Source organism: Dendrobates tinctorius, unplaced genomic scaffold (genome assembly GCF_039654945.1).
Source record: "Dendrobates tinctorius isolate UK_male_01 unplaced genomic scaffold, ASM3965494v1 ptg000111l, whole genome shotgun sequence".
NCBI lineage: Eukaryota > Metazoa > Chordata > Amphibia > Anura > Dendrobatidae > Dendrobates > Dendrobates tinctorius.
This window is the reverse complement of record NW_027361779.1, coordinates 6084494-6099512: the sequence shown is the minus strand read 5'-3', so window position 1 is coordinate 6099512 and position 15019 is coordinate 6084494. Positions and strand designations below refer to the sequence as shown.

General features: G+C 42.2%; 1 protein-coding gene across 3 annotated transcripts in view; it reads right to left on the bottom strand.

Moving 5' to 3' along the window:
• ASCC3 (activating signal cointegrator 1 complex subunit 3) overlaps positions 1-15019 on the bottom strand; it is an 825088-nt gene that overhangs the window by 704008 nt on the left and 106061 nt on the right. For all 3 annotated transcript variants that reach the window (XM_073589497.1, XM_073589498.1, XM_073589496.1), the window contains exon 5: positions 8252-8369. In XM_073589497.1, coding sequence (XP_073445598.1) covers positions 8252-8369 — 118 coding nt within the window. The remainder of the gene's footprint in view (positions 1-8251; positions 8370-15019) is intronic.

The window sequence follows — 15019 nt, the reverse complement described above, 5'->3', positions numbered from 1 at the left end:
AAGCCAGGCTGGAGTTTGACAAAACTTACCTGAAAAAGCCTAAAATGTTTTGGAAGAATGTTCTCTGGTCAGATGAGACAAAAGTAGAGCTTTTTGGGCAAAGGCATCAACATAGAGTTTACAGGAGAAAAAAAGAGGCATTCAAAGAAAAAAACACGGTCCCTACAGTCAAACATGGCGGAAGTTCCCTGATGTTTTGGGGTTACTTTGCTGCCTCTGGCATTGGACTGCTTGACCGTGTGCATGGCGTTATGAAGTCAGAAGACTACCAACAAATTTTGCAGAATAATGTAGGGCCCAGTGTGAGAAAGCTGGGTCTCCCTCAGAGGTCATGGGTCTTCCAGCAGGACAATGACCCAAAACACACTTCAAAAAGCACTAGAAAATGGTTTGAGAGAAAGCACTGGAGACTTCTAAGGTGGCCAGCAATGAGTCCAGACCTGAATCCCATAGAACACCTGTGGAGAGATCTAAAAATGGCAGTTTGGAGAAGGCACCATTCAAATATCAGGGACCTGGAGCAGTTTGCCAAAGAAGAATGGTCTAAAATTCCAGCAGAGCATTGTAAGAAACTCATTGATGGTTACCGGAAGCGGTTGGTCGCAGTTATTTTGGCTAAAGGTTGTGCAACCAAGTATTACGCTGAGGGGGCCAATACTTTTGTCTGGCCCATTTTTGGAGTTGTGTGTGAAATGATCAATGTTTTGCTTTTTGCTTCATTCTCTTTTGTGGTTTTTCATTTAAGACAAATTAAATGAAGATAATAATACCAAAGAATTTGTGATTGCAATCATTTTCAGGAAGAAACTGAGTATTATCTGACAGAATTGCAGGGGTGTCAATACTTTTGGACACAACTGTACCTGCTAGCTCAAGACAAATGAGGGAAGCGGTGTGCCAGTGTAACGCGCCCCGATGCTAGTTTCGGAAGTCTCCTCCCTGTGCGATGCCCCGCAATGTCACTGTCACTATTGACAGCGGCATCAGAGGGTTTAAATGCCTGCGATCGGGATTAGCACCGGTCGTGGGCATTGCGAATGGGTGTCAGCTCTCACACAGAGTTGACACCCACTCCCAATCACGGAGGCGCACAGCACGAGTCGCCACGATCGTGGCACCGTAGAAATCCCTTTGCGGGATCGCAGCTCCTGTAGAGCAGTATATGGTCGGCGCATATCGGGAAGGGGTTAAGAGTCTGTTCATAATGAGTTTCTGACATGTTTTGGCACAGAAATTTATTTTTTTATTCTACATGTTTTTTGTTTTTTTTCTCCAGTTTCTCTTGCGGATTTTTATGCAGTGTTTGGCTAGGTTTTAGCTGTGTAAATGTGAAGAAAAAAAAAAAAAAAAAAAGTACCCTGGTAAACTCCATTACCATGATGAATATTTGGAGAGTTTTTGATGTTGCAGATTTGCAGCATCATTTCTGCATCCATTAAAGGGAACCTGTCACCAGGTTAGACTGATATGAGATACGGCCACCACTTTTCAGGGTGGATTTCCAGCATTCTATAATACTGTATATACAGTGCCTTGCGAAAATATTCGGCCCCATGGAACTTTTCAACCTTTTTCCACATATCATGCTTCAAACATAAAGATACCAAATGTAAATTTTTGGTGAAGAATCAACAACAAGTGGGACACAATTGTGAAGTTGAACAAAATTTATTGGTTATTTTAAATTTTTGTGGAAATTCAAAAACTGAAAAGTGGGACGTGCAATATTATTCAGCCCCTTTACTTTCAGTGCAGTAAACTCACTCCAGAAATTCATTTTGGATCTCTGAATGATCCAATGTTGTCCTAAATGACTAATGATGATAAATATAATCCACCTGTGTGCAATCAAGTCTCCGTATAAATGCACCTGCTCTGTGATAGCCTCAGGGTATGTGCACAAGTAGTGAAATCTGCTGCGTTTCCGCAGCGGTTTTGGCTCTGCAGAAACGCAGCAGATTCTGCTGCGTTGTTCAGTACCTTTATTTTCAATGCAAAAAAACGCAGTGCACATGCTGCGGATTTTTCCGCGCGGTTTTGCTGCGGTTTACAATCCGCAGCATGTCAATTGTTTGGTGCAGAAACGCTGCAGTTTTACACCTCATCCATTATGAGGTGTAAAACCGCAGGCAAAACCGCAGATAAACCGCAGGACTTTTGTCCTGCGGATTTACCTGCGGTTTTCTCTCCAAAATCCGCACACCCAAAAAACTACGTGTGCACATACCCTCAGGGTTCTGTTTGATGCACAGAGAACATCATGAAGACCAAGGAACACAACAGGCAGGTCTGTGATACTGTTGTGGAGAAGTTTAAAGCCAGATTTGGATACAAAATGATTTCCAAACCTTTAAACATCCCAAGGAGCACTGTGCAAGCGATCATATTGAAATGGAAAGAGTATCATACCACTGCAAATCTACCAAAACCCAGCCGTCCCTCTAAACTTTCATATTACACAAGGAGAAGAATGATCAGAGATGCAGCCAAGAGGCCCATGATCACTCTGGATGAACTGCAGAGATCTACAGCTGAGGTGGGACAGTCTGTCCATAGGACAACAATTAGTCGTACACTGCACAAATCTGGCCTTTATGGAAGAGTTGCAAGAAGAAAGCCATTTCTACAAGATATCCATAAAGCGTTGTTTAAAGTTTGCAACAAGCCACCTGGGAGACACACCAAACATGTGGAAGAAGGTGCTCTGGTCAGATGAAACCAAATCGAACTTTTTGGCAATAATGCCAAACAATATGTTTGGCGTAAAGGCAACACAGCGCATCACCCTGAACACACCATCCCCACTGTCATACATGGTGGTGGCAGCATCATGGTTTGGGGCTGCTTTTCTTCAGCAGGGACAGGGAAGATGGTTAAAATTGATGGAAAGATGGATGGAGCCAAATACAGGACCATTCTTGAAGAAAACCTGTTGGAGTCTGCAAAAGACCTGAGACTGGGACGGAAATTTGTCTTCCAACAAGACAATGATCCCAAACATAAAGCAAAATCTACAATGGAATGGTTAACAAATAAACGTATCCAGGTGTTAGAATGGCCAAGTCAAAGTCCAGACCTGAATCCAATCAAGAATCTGTGGAAAGAGCTGAAAACTGCTGTTCACAAACGATCTCCATTAACCCCTTCACCCCCAAGGGTGGTTTGCACGTTCATGACCGGGCCAATTTTTACAATTCTGACCACTGTACCTTTATGAGGTCATAACTCTGGAACGCTACCATGGATCCCGGTGATTCTGACATTGTTTTCTCATGACATATTGTACTTCATGTTAGTGGTAAAATTTCATTCAAATAACTTGCGTTTATTTGTGAGAAAAACGGAAATTTGGCGAAAATTTCGCAATTTTCCAACTTTGAATTTTTATGCCCTTAAATCACAGAGATACGGCACACAAAAAACTTGATAACTAACATTTCCCACATGTTTACTTTACATCAGCACAATTTTGGAACCAAAATTGTTTTTTGTTAGGAAGTTATAAGGGTTAAAAGTTGACCAGCGATTTCTCATTTTTACAACACCATTTTATTTTTAGGACCACATCACATTTGAAGCCACTTTGAGGGGTCTATATGATAGAAAATACCCAAAAGTGACACCATTCTAAAAACTGCACCCCTTAAGGTGCTCAAAACCACATTCAAGAAGTTTATTAACCCTTTAGGTGCGTCACAGGAATTTTTTTGAATATTTAAAAAAAATGAACATCTAACTTTTTTCATAAAAAAAATACTTCAGGTTCAATTTTTTTTATTTTACCAAGGGTAACAGGAGAAATTGGACTGCAAAAGTTATTGTGCAATTTGTCCTGAGTACGCTGATACCTGATATTTGGGGGGGGAACGACTGTTTCGGCGCATGGCAGAGCTCAGAATGCAAGATTGGCTGGAATTCAGATTGGACGCCATGTCACGTTTGGAGAGTCCCTGATGTACCTAATCAGTGGAAACCCCCTACAAGTGACCCCATTTTGGAAACTAGACCTCCCCCAGGAACGTATCTAGATATGTGGTGAGAACTTTGAACCCACAAGGGCTTTACAGAAGTTTATAACGTACAGCGGTACAATTAAAAAATCATATTTTTTCCACAAAAATGATCTTTTCACCCCAATTTTTATTTTCCCAAGGGTAATAGGACCCTAAAAGTTATTGTGCAATTTGTCCAGAGTACGCTGATACTCCACATGTGGGGATAAACCACTATTTGGGCGCATGGCAGAGCTCGGAAGGGAAGCAGCGCCATTTGACGCTTTTGGCTGGAATTGAGATCGGACACCATGTCGCGATTGGAAAACCCCTGATGTACCTAAACAGTGGAAACCCCCCACAAATGACACCATTTTGGAAACTAGACCCCCTAAGGAACTTATCTAGATGTGTGGTGAGAACTTTGAACCCCCAAGGGCTTCACAGAAGTTTATAACATAAAGCCGTACAATTAAAAAATCATATTTTTTCCACAAAAATGATCTTTTCACCCTCAATTCTTATTTTTCCAAGGGTAACAGCACCCTAAAAGTTATTGTGCAATTTGTCCTGAGTACGCTGATACCCCACATGTGGGGGTAAACCACTATTTGGGTGCATGGCAGAGCTCGGAAGGGAAGCAGCGCCATTTGACGTTTTTGGCTGGAATTGAGATCGGACACCATGTCGCGATTGGAAAACCCCTGATGTACCTAAACAGTGGAAACCCCCCACAAATGACACCATTTTGTAAACTAGACCCCCCAAGGAACTTATCTAGATGTGTGGTGAGCACTTTGAACCCCCCAGTGCTTCACAGAAGTTTATAACGCCCGGGCGTGAAAATAAAAAATTTGTATTTTTTCCACAAACATGATCTTTTAGTCACCATTTTTTTTTATTTTCCCAAGGGTAACAGGAGAAATTGGACCCCAAAAGTTGTTGTCCAATTTGTCCTGAGTATGCTGATACCCCATATGTGGGAGAAAACTACTGTATGGGCACACGTCGGGGCTCGGAAGGGAAGTAGTGACGTTTTGGAATGCAGACTTTGATGGAATGGTCTGCGGGTGTCATGTGCGTTTGGAGAGCCCCTGATGTACCTAAACTATTGAAACTCTCCACAAGTGACCCCATTTTGGACACTAGACCCCCCCACGGAACTTATCTAGATGTGTGGTGAGCACTTTGAACCCCCAAGTGCTTCACAGAAGTTTATAACGCTCGGACGTGAAAATAAAAAAATCATTTTTTTCCACAAAAAATGATATTTTTGCCCCCAATTTTTTATTTTCCTAAGGGTAACAGGAGAAATTGGACCCCAAAAATTGTTTTGCAATTTGTCCTGAGTAGGCTGATACCCTACATGTTGGGGGTAAAACACTGTTTGGGCGCATGGCAGAGCTTGGAAGGGAAGGAGCACCATATGACTTTTTCAACTCAGAATTGGCTGGAATTGAGATCAGACGCAATGTTGCATTTGGAGAGCCCCTGATGTGCCCAAACAGTGGAAACCCCCAATTCTAACTCCAACCCGAACCCCAACACACCCCTAACCCTAATCTCAGCCCTAACCCTAACCCTAGCCCAAGCCCTAACCCTAACCCTAGCCCTAACCCTAACGGAAAAATGGAAATAAATACATTTTTTTTAATTTTATTATTTTTCCCTAACTAAGGGGGTGATAACAGGGGGTTTGATTTACTATTTATGGCGGTTTTTATGTTTGGCAGCTGTCGCATGCTAAAAGACGCTTTTTATTGTAAAAATAGTTTTTGCATCACCACATATTGAGAGCTATAATTTTTCCGTATTTTGACCCACCGAGTCATGTGAGGTCTTATTTTTTGCGGGACGAGTTGACGTTTTTATCGGTACCATTTTCGGGCACGTGACATTTTTTGATCGCTTTTTATTCCGATTTTTGGGACGCAGAATGAACAAAAACCAGCGTTCCATGAATTTCTTTTGGGGGAGTGCGTTTACACCGTTCCACGTGCGGTAAAATTGATAAAGCGGTTTTATTCTTCGGTTCAGTACGGTTACAGCGATACCTCATTTAGGTCGTTTTTTTATGTTTTGTCGGTTTTATGCAATGAAAACTATTTTATATAAAAAATAATTATTTTTGTATCGCTTTATTCTGCGAGCTATAACTTTTTTATTTTTTCGCTGACGATGCTGTGTTGCGGCTCGTTTTTTGCGGGACAAGATGACGTTTTCAGCGGTACCATGGATATTTATATGCGTCTTTTTGATCGCGCGTTATTACACTTTTTGTTTGGCGGTATGATAATAAATCATTATTTTTTGCTTCATTTTTTATTTTTATTTTTTAAGGGGTTCGCTAAAGGGGTTAACTAATGGGACAGTTTTATAGGGCGGGTCGTTATGGACGCGGCGATACCTAATATGTGTACTTTTGTTTTGGTTTTTTTTTATTTTCAAAAAATGAATTTATTGGGGAATTTTTTTTTTTTTTTTTACTAATTTATTTAGCGATTTTTTTAAAATTATTTTTACACTTTTTTTTTATTTTTTTTTACTTTATTACATAGTCCCAGGTGGGACATCACTGTCCTGTGACAGATCGCTGATCTGTCACATCACAGATCACTGTGACAGATCAGCGATCTGTCACAGGCAGTGCCGAAGGCTTCCTCATGCCTGCGCTTTGCAGGCACTGAGGAAGCCAGCTTCCTGCAGGCCCCCGAAGGCCCCCGTCGCCATCTTGGATTCGGGGGCCTGCAGGAAAGGAGCCCCCCCGCAGCAGCGCTGCACATTGCGCTGCCGTGGGGGGCTCAGGGAAGCACGGAGGGAGCCCCCTCCCTGCCGATGCTTCCCTTTAACTCCCGGTACACCGCGATCGTGTTTGATCGAGGTGTGCAAGGGGTTAACGTGTCGGGGGCGGTCCATGACCGCCCCTGACACATTGTGCCGGGTGTCAGCTGTGATAATCAGCTGACACCCGGCCACGATCAGCGGCGCTCACCACGTGGGCGCCGCTGATCGCTGAGACGTACTATCCCGTCCATGGGCATAGGGGCCCAGGTCCCATGGACGGGATAGTACGTCGGATGGCAGGAAGGGGTTAAAACTCACATAGCTCGAGCTGTTTGCCAAGGAAGAATGGGCAAGAATTTCAGTCTCTCGATGTATAAAACTGATAGAGAAATACCCCAAGCAACTTGCAGCTGTAAGCGCAGCAAAAGGTGGCGCAAAAAAGTATTACGTTAAAGGGGCCGAATAATATTGCACGCCCCACTTTTCAGTTTTTGAATTTCCACAAAAAGTTAAAATAACCAATAAATTTCGTTCAACTTCATAACTGTGTCCCACTTGTTGTTGATTCTTCACCAAAAATTTACTTTTGGTATCTTTATGTTTGAAGCATCATATGTGGGAAAAGGTTAAAAAGTTCCAGGGGGCCGAATACTTTTGCAAGGCACTGTAAGCTCCTAACCTGACCTGCAAGACAAGAAAAAGGGCTTTTATTTATACTCACCTGCGGGGCAGTCCAGTCTGAGGGCTGTCAGGACAGAGAAGTACGCCGGGGAGTCTGTGTGGATGATGTAGGGAGGGCTGTCAGGACAGAGAAGTACGCCGGGGAGACTGTGTGGATGATGTAGGGAGGGCTGTCAGGACAGAGAAGTACGCCGGGGAGACTGTGTGGATGATGTAGGGAGGGTTGTCAGGACAGAGAAGTACGCCGGGGAGACTGTGTGGATGATGTAGGGAGGGTTGTCAGGACAGAGAAGTACGCCGGGGAGACTGTGTGGATGATGTAGGGATGCTTTATCCACACAAAGCAAGAAGGAGGATGGCATCGAAAGAAGATGGGAGGCGCTGGACCAAAACAATCGACGCCCCTCGGACCTGCCCCCTGCAGGAGAGTATAATAAATTGTCTTTTTCTTTTCTTGCAGGTCAGGTTGAGGGCAGAAATACAGCCTTATAGAATGCGGCATATCGGGCCTGAAAAGTGGTGGTTTACGTAAAATATGTTACTTGCTTTTTTTTAAAAAAAAAAAACGCACAGTAAAAAACTCACCAAAAAACAATTGTGGGAACTTAGGCTTATACCCATATTTGTAATTAAAACTGCATTAAAAAAACACACTAAAAAACTGTAAAATATCACATCAAATAGAGTTAAAAAAAACAAGCAAGTTCCTACAAACAAATGCACCAAAAGCAGTATCTTTTAAAAGCAATTTTCATGTAATACATGGCCATTTTTTTCTTTGTATATCTTCCTACCTTGAAAATTATATTGATCATCATTTTGCCAGTTAAGGGATTTAGCCACAATTTTTTGCCTGTGCTGCAAGAGAACTTTCATCAATGTAAATCCTTCAGGCCCAAGTAGTTCGAAGAGCTGCAAAACAAAGTACGGTAATATAAATTAACAAGCGTTATTTTAAAATATCATAACTCTTGTGTTATATATTATATCAGCTCTGTAAGCAAAAACATAAAGGGCAGTTCCATGCTGAGAAGGAATATTTTCAAAATTTTCAAATATTTTGGAAATAGTTAATTTTTTGTAAGGTGGTACTTCATTACACAAGGCATAAGGTGGCAACACTGTTTCTTTCAAATTCCATATATTTGCAAGATAGAAGTGGGTTGCATGTGAACACCTACTGTTCTTACTGGAATCATACAGGGGATGAAGCCGCATGGGTTGCGGCGATACGCGTGGGGTATGATCCTGGGTGTAGCACCCACTTGGTTATAGCTGTATTTTCACTGCGACCTTATTATTGGTTGCTCTGGAGTAATTTTTGTGTGGTACATTTGAATATTAGATTGTGGGCATTGGCCATATTGCTGTTCGCTTATTATGGCCTGTGTGCCCTAACCAGTGAATATTTAGGGACACATGCATGGAATTATTTCATGCAGTGATTGTGCAATATTAGGGCCCTTGGTCTCCATGAGCAGGTTTATGGGGTGGTTGTTGTGATTAATTGCAGTGAGGTTGGACCACATGGTTGATATACAGGTTATTACAGCATAATCTATAAGTGTGATATGCCATACTTCACTGTTATATATTGTGGGATGCTTCATATGTTTTTATTATGTTTTTAATTGTATTGCTTCATCAATAAAACATTGTTTTTGTACTGGTTCAGTGTGCGCTATTTGCAGTGGTTCTTTTTTTTCTCTTCTCCCATCTTCTAATGGTGACATCCTCTTCTTTTCTTCCCGTTGTGGCTCCTGCGCAGGCGCACTGCTCTGCCCTGTGTGCAGGCACCGGGAGAGGTCAGAGAGGACTGTGCAGGTTAATAGCATTGTGGACCTGCACGGCACCCCCACTTAGACCCCCGCTGCAAGGAGGAATTTAACTTTACTCCTCCCCACAGCGTTCCGGTTTCAGCATGGGGGTGGCGTGGGTTCAGTCACCACTCTGTGGCAGCGGGGCTCTACGTGCCGCCACCCGGCAGGTTTACAATGTGGTTATCCTGCAGATTAACCCTATATCTGAAGGCAATAGCTTCTTTTGAAGTGACAAATTTCTTTTAAAAGACATGTAATCTATTAGTAAGGCATACATTTTTATAACCATACACTCCTAAAAAAAAACTGGAAGCTACTATAGGGGTTTATGGTTTCTCTGTAACACATTGAAGCTTACATGAATACACCGTCAGTTGTGTTACATAGCAAGCTCCAAAACACCTGCTCAAGAAATGAAGGCACCATTGAGACGAAACCAGCATTATCCATCCAACTATGTTTTACCTTCCGTGATTTACATAAAACTACCCGTAGGTGGCGCGGTTATAGGACTATTATCCTGATCAAGGATCATCTATATGGGCTGAACCAAGCAAAGACAGGATTAAATCGGAGAACCGATCTACACGAGTGAACATGCTCACTGCCGAATAATGCCGAGCAGCAGAGGCAACCGGTCTGACGGTGCTTACTCCGAGTCACAAGAGAAGGAAGAGACATAGGTGTAATGTTATGTTCACATCACATTTTCTGCCACACGTCACTGGCACCATCATTGCTTCCATCCAAAGTTCTAAACAAAGGATTCAGGTGTATCCAGCAACAGGGTCATCAACTTTAATGAAGCATTAAGGAACGAATTTGCAGTGGACCACATTTTTGTCCCCACCTGAAAAAGGTGGATTAACTATACTCATTAAAGTCAATGGATACGCCTGAATCCCATTTTTCAGTGCTTCAACCAGAAACCCCGACAGACATGTGGCATGTACACGACAGTATACTATTAACTATTCACACCTCATATACAAGTGCAGTACATATTTCCATCTTCTACAACACCTACTATAGGTTGTTACTGAGACCTCATAACAAGAATCTGACTGATTACTGAGAAAACCCTAATGTGTTATCGCCGTCACATTGATCCAGGTTTCCTATTATTTCGGGGCCCCTCAGTACAACGCTACGCCTCCCAGTAATAAAGACACAAAAGTTCCTTTTACCCGACAGGGCACATACCACAGACTACTTTGTGGGCATTTGCATTTTCTCTCCTATGACAGAGTTTCTGTAGAATAGATGCAGTTATTTGCATTTTTAGTACCAAGGGGACCGAACGTCGGAATTTGATGCACAAAAAAAGAAAAATAGTTCCAGAATCAGTGGAGCAGAGCAGGCTGGAGTAGGAGGTACTCCTTTAAAAAAAAAATCCAGTGAAAGATCATTTAATTGTAAAGTACTGCAGAATAAATTAGTGCTATAAAATACATATATGTATGTATTATTTTTAAATGCTAAGCACACATATAAAATACTCAGATGCTTCTATGTAGTACTAAATCTGTGTAAACCACAAAGGCCCAGCAGCATCTAGCAGGTCACCTGTATATATGTGGAGCACCAGTTATACAGCAATATTATTATTAAATACATTCCTTAGTAGGTAAATGTGTTTGATTATAGGTATTACTGCCGGGTATAGTGGTGTTGTAATAGGTTTTATTGTAAAAGGCTTTTAAAGGACAGATATTTTTACTTGGTACAAGTTACACATATACTAGTATACATAGTTATCATTTATACGTGCGTACATGTATTATTGCTTCTGATCGCTGGGGGGGGCTCCTGCAGTCAGGCCCCCAACAATAGGATGCGGATAACCTTACAAACCCCTAGCGTCTGACAGCATCTCGAGAACAGAGCTCTTCTGTCTGAATGGCGCAGAGGTTACTTCCATTGGTGGCCACGTGCTGTACTCTGCTCCATTCTTTGCTCCGCAGAGTCCTGTTCTCACGATTACTGGAGGTCCCGGTGGTTGGATTTCCTTCAGTCCATAAATTATCCTTTATCTTGGTGTTAGGGTATAACTTAAAGGGAACCTGGGCCCAATCCACGATCAGGATGTATCAGGCACTGGATACATTATTTCAGCCATGTATGTTTACCTGGCTGCGGCATTTCCAAGAACAACAAGGTCTATAGCTGCTTGGGACTGAGGTGCACAGGAGACTGGTCAGATAACTGGATCCTTGGTGGCTTGTTCTCACCAGCTGCCCTGAAGTGACAGGTCTCTCCCTGTGTGCATATATGGGGAAATACCTGTCACTCCAGGGCTTCCGGACGGGAGAAGGTGCTGAAGACCAACCAGCTTGTCCAACTAGTCTCCGGTGCGGCACAGTCCATGGTGGTTATTGAACCAGTTTTCCTCTGGTACATCACAGTGTTAAACATATATGGTTGAGATCAAGCAGCCAATGCCTGATATATGCTGCCCGTGGTCCAAGCAGATTGTATCAACTGTCAAGTTTACTTTAAAACTTGGTAAAATACTTTTAATTGATAAACTTCACACAAAAGTACTTTAATCATTGATAAAGAAAAACAGCCCCATTTATGGATACCAAGTATATCAATTCAATATCCATGCAGGGAAACGTACAAGACGACTGCTACACTTGGGCTTCATATTTATTAAGCATCTTCACTTCAGAAAAGTATAACAGTTCTTTCAAGTTCTTAAACATGATAAGCATATAATCTGCATTAATCTTCTAATTAATGCTAGAAATAGCCATGTCACAAGACAGTTTTACCAGCATAGCGGTAATAAATATTCAAGAACATGCTCACCAAAACAAAAAATGAAGTAGAAAGTCAAATATGATTGAAACCATATTTTAAGACTCCCAGCTATATGATCATTGCTGCAAAACAAAACATCATAAAAAATATTCAGAATTTGAACAGCTACATATCTGCTGTAGCAGTGCCAGATAGGCTAGGGTTAAATCCTTGCTCTGCATTCTTTGATTAGTGCACCTAGCCAGGCTCTGCATATAACCAGACTAGGTGTTCACCTCAGTCAGTTGGGGGGAAGCTGACCAGAGTGGATTTGTGTTGGAGCTGAAGAGAGAAACAAGCCAAAATCCCTCTCTGATAAGAGATCGCACAGGCCACGTGCACAAAACTGCAAGTATAAGTGATTGCTATGGATGATAGCTGTTTTGTTACTAGATCATAGGAGTCTGAAGTAGCTAGGGTCTGAGTAGTTTAGCTAGAGTTTCGGCAAGACTTGAGATTTAGGTTTATGGTTTTGTATGGTACTATGCAACCTGTGAAAAGTAAATGTCACATTGTTTTGATACAAGAATCCGGTGCCTGTGTGCACGTTGCCTTATGCCGACCAGAGAGTGAATCCCTTCACTGCATATGTCACAATTTGATTTTTGAAAACTATAACAAAAAAACAATTACCGGTAAAAGGATTTTCCAAGAAATACATAAATCAACCATCCATGCCTAATTACTGAGTGAATCACTTATCAAGAGAAGGGGGTCCCAATTACTCATTCCTCCTCACTCACTTGATTGAATGGAGTGACTGGGTCTCCTATGACTGCTGCCAGTCAAATGTCTACGAGTCTGACAGAGGTAGCAGAGCACTTGGCAATATCCATCAGTCCTACAGTCATTAATGGAATTGAAATCTAGCATCCAAGATCTAATTGGAACAAGTGTGCATAAAGGGATACGTAACAATCACTAATAAGACCACACACTTGACCTCTGAGCCAAGAATGAGAGGATTTCAAGAAAAAATCAAATTCTACAAAATATTTATCCCTAAAGAGAATCTGTCGGCAGGATTTCACACTCCAAATTATTTATATTTGCAAGTAGCTCTTTAAAATGCAAGTCCAACAATACCTTTAAATGGTCAGTCTGTTCCTCCATTATCGAGAAATCAGCGTCTACTGATATGTCAATGAGGCTGAAGAACTATTTGTAGATCTGAAGCCTCTGTCAATCCAGCTCTATTCATCGTCCAGAACCACTTCTTCAAGCTTGACTGGTGGTTCCTTTGCCTGATGTCATACAGCATAGAAGCGGTAAGTCAAGCAGGAAGAGGAATAGAGCTGGAGTGACAGAGGTTTCAGATCTACCCACATCCATTTGAATAGCAAGACAATTACTGATTTCTCAATAACAGAGGAATAGACTAGCCATGGAAAGGAATTCCTGGACTTGTCTTTGAAAGTGCTACATGCACATACAAATCATTTGGGGGATGAAATCCTGTTGACAGATTCTTTTTTAAAGAGTTGTCCCCCTTTGGTAATTTTTTTTTTTTAACTTAAATGCATTAAGTCGGGGCTAAAAATAAGTGTTGCATTTAGGTTTCATTTAAAATGTTGCACCGCATGGCTTTCACAGGCTCTTAATTTCCCTGATCTTTCAACTTTGATGTGATCGGTGTTCACAAATCAGCTGAAAGGAGCTGAAAAGGGAGAGACAAATAAAAAGAGGGTCAAAACAAGCATACTTGCAGATTCTCAGTTTCCTCATTCTACAGCCAGCTACAGACAGTGTGACACAGAGGTTACAGAAGGCAAATGGTACAAACTTTGTAATGAAACATAATTTTAGCCCTAAATACATGAATTTAAAGGGAACTTGTCAGCAGTTTTGGCCGCTATAAGATGCAACTACCACCTTTCAGGGCTTATCTACAGCATTCTATAATGCTGTACATAAGCCCCCGGACTGACCTGAAAGATAAGAAAAATATGTTTTATTATACTCACCCGGGGGGCAGTCGGGTGCGGACCAGTCAGATGGGTATCGCAGATCCGGGTCCGGCGCCTCCCATCTTCTTGCTCATTGACTCCGCGGCATCGCGCTCCTGCGCAGGTGTACTTCTCTGCCCTGTTGAGGGCAGAGCTACATCCTGCAGTGCGCTGGGCCTCTCTGACCTTTCCCAGCGCCTGCGCTGCAAAAAGTTTTAAATAATGTATATGTTTGTAGGATTTTATGTTTTTGTACACGTTGCGGATTTGCTGCGGATTTAAATCCGCAGCATGTCACTTCTTTGCGCGGATTCCGCAGTGGTTTGGCACCTGCTCTATGACAGGTGTCAAACCGCAGGGGAAAACCGCAGATAGACCGCAGGTCATTTAGACAAATCTGTGCGGAAAAATCCGCAGCAGAATCTGCATCGTGTGCACACACCCTTAGGAGTCGAAATCGGATGTGTTTTAGTTTGAAATAAAAATCATTCTTTAATCAGAATATCGAGTTCCATCATCATCCTTCAGTAGAGCATATTGCTAGGAAAAACATTTACAAAGACTATGAGAAATAAGATTCTTTGGTTTGATGAGACGAAGATAGAACTTTTTGGTGAGAATTCTAAGTGGTATGTGTGGCGAAAACCAGGCACTGTTCATCACCTGCCCAATACAATCCCAACAGTGAAACATGGTGGTGGCACCATCATGCTATGGGCGTGTTTTTCAGCTGCAGGGACAGGGCAACTGGTTGCAATTGAAGGAAACATGAATGCGGTCAAGTACTGAGATATCCTGGATGAAAACCTGTTCCAGAGTGCTCTGGACCTCAGACTTGGCGGAAGGTTCACCTTCCAACAACACAATGATCCTAAGCACACAGCTAAAATAATAAAGGTGTGGCTTCAGGACAACTCTGTGACCATTCTTGACTGGCCCAGTCAGAGCCCTGACCTAAACTCAACTGAGCATCTCTGGAGAGACATGAAAA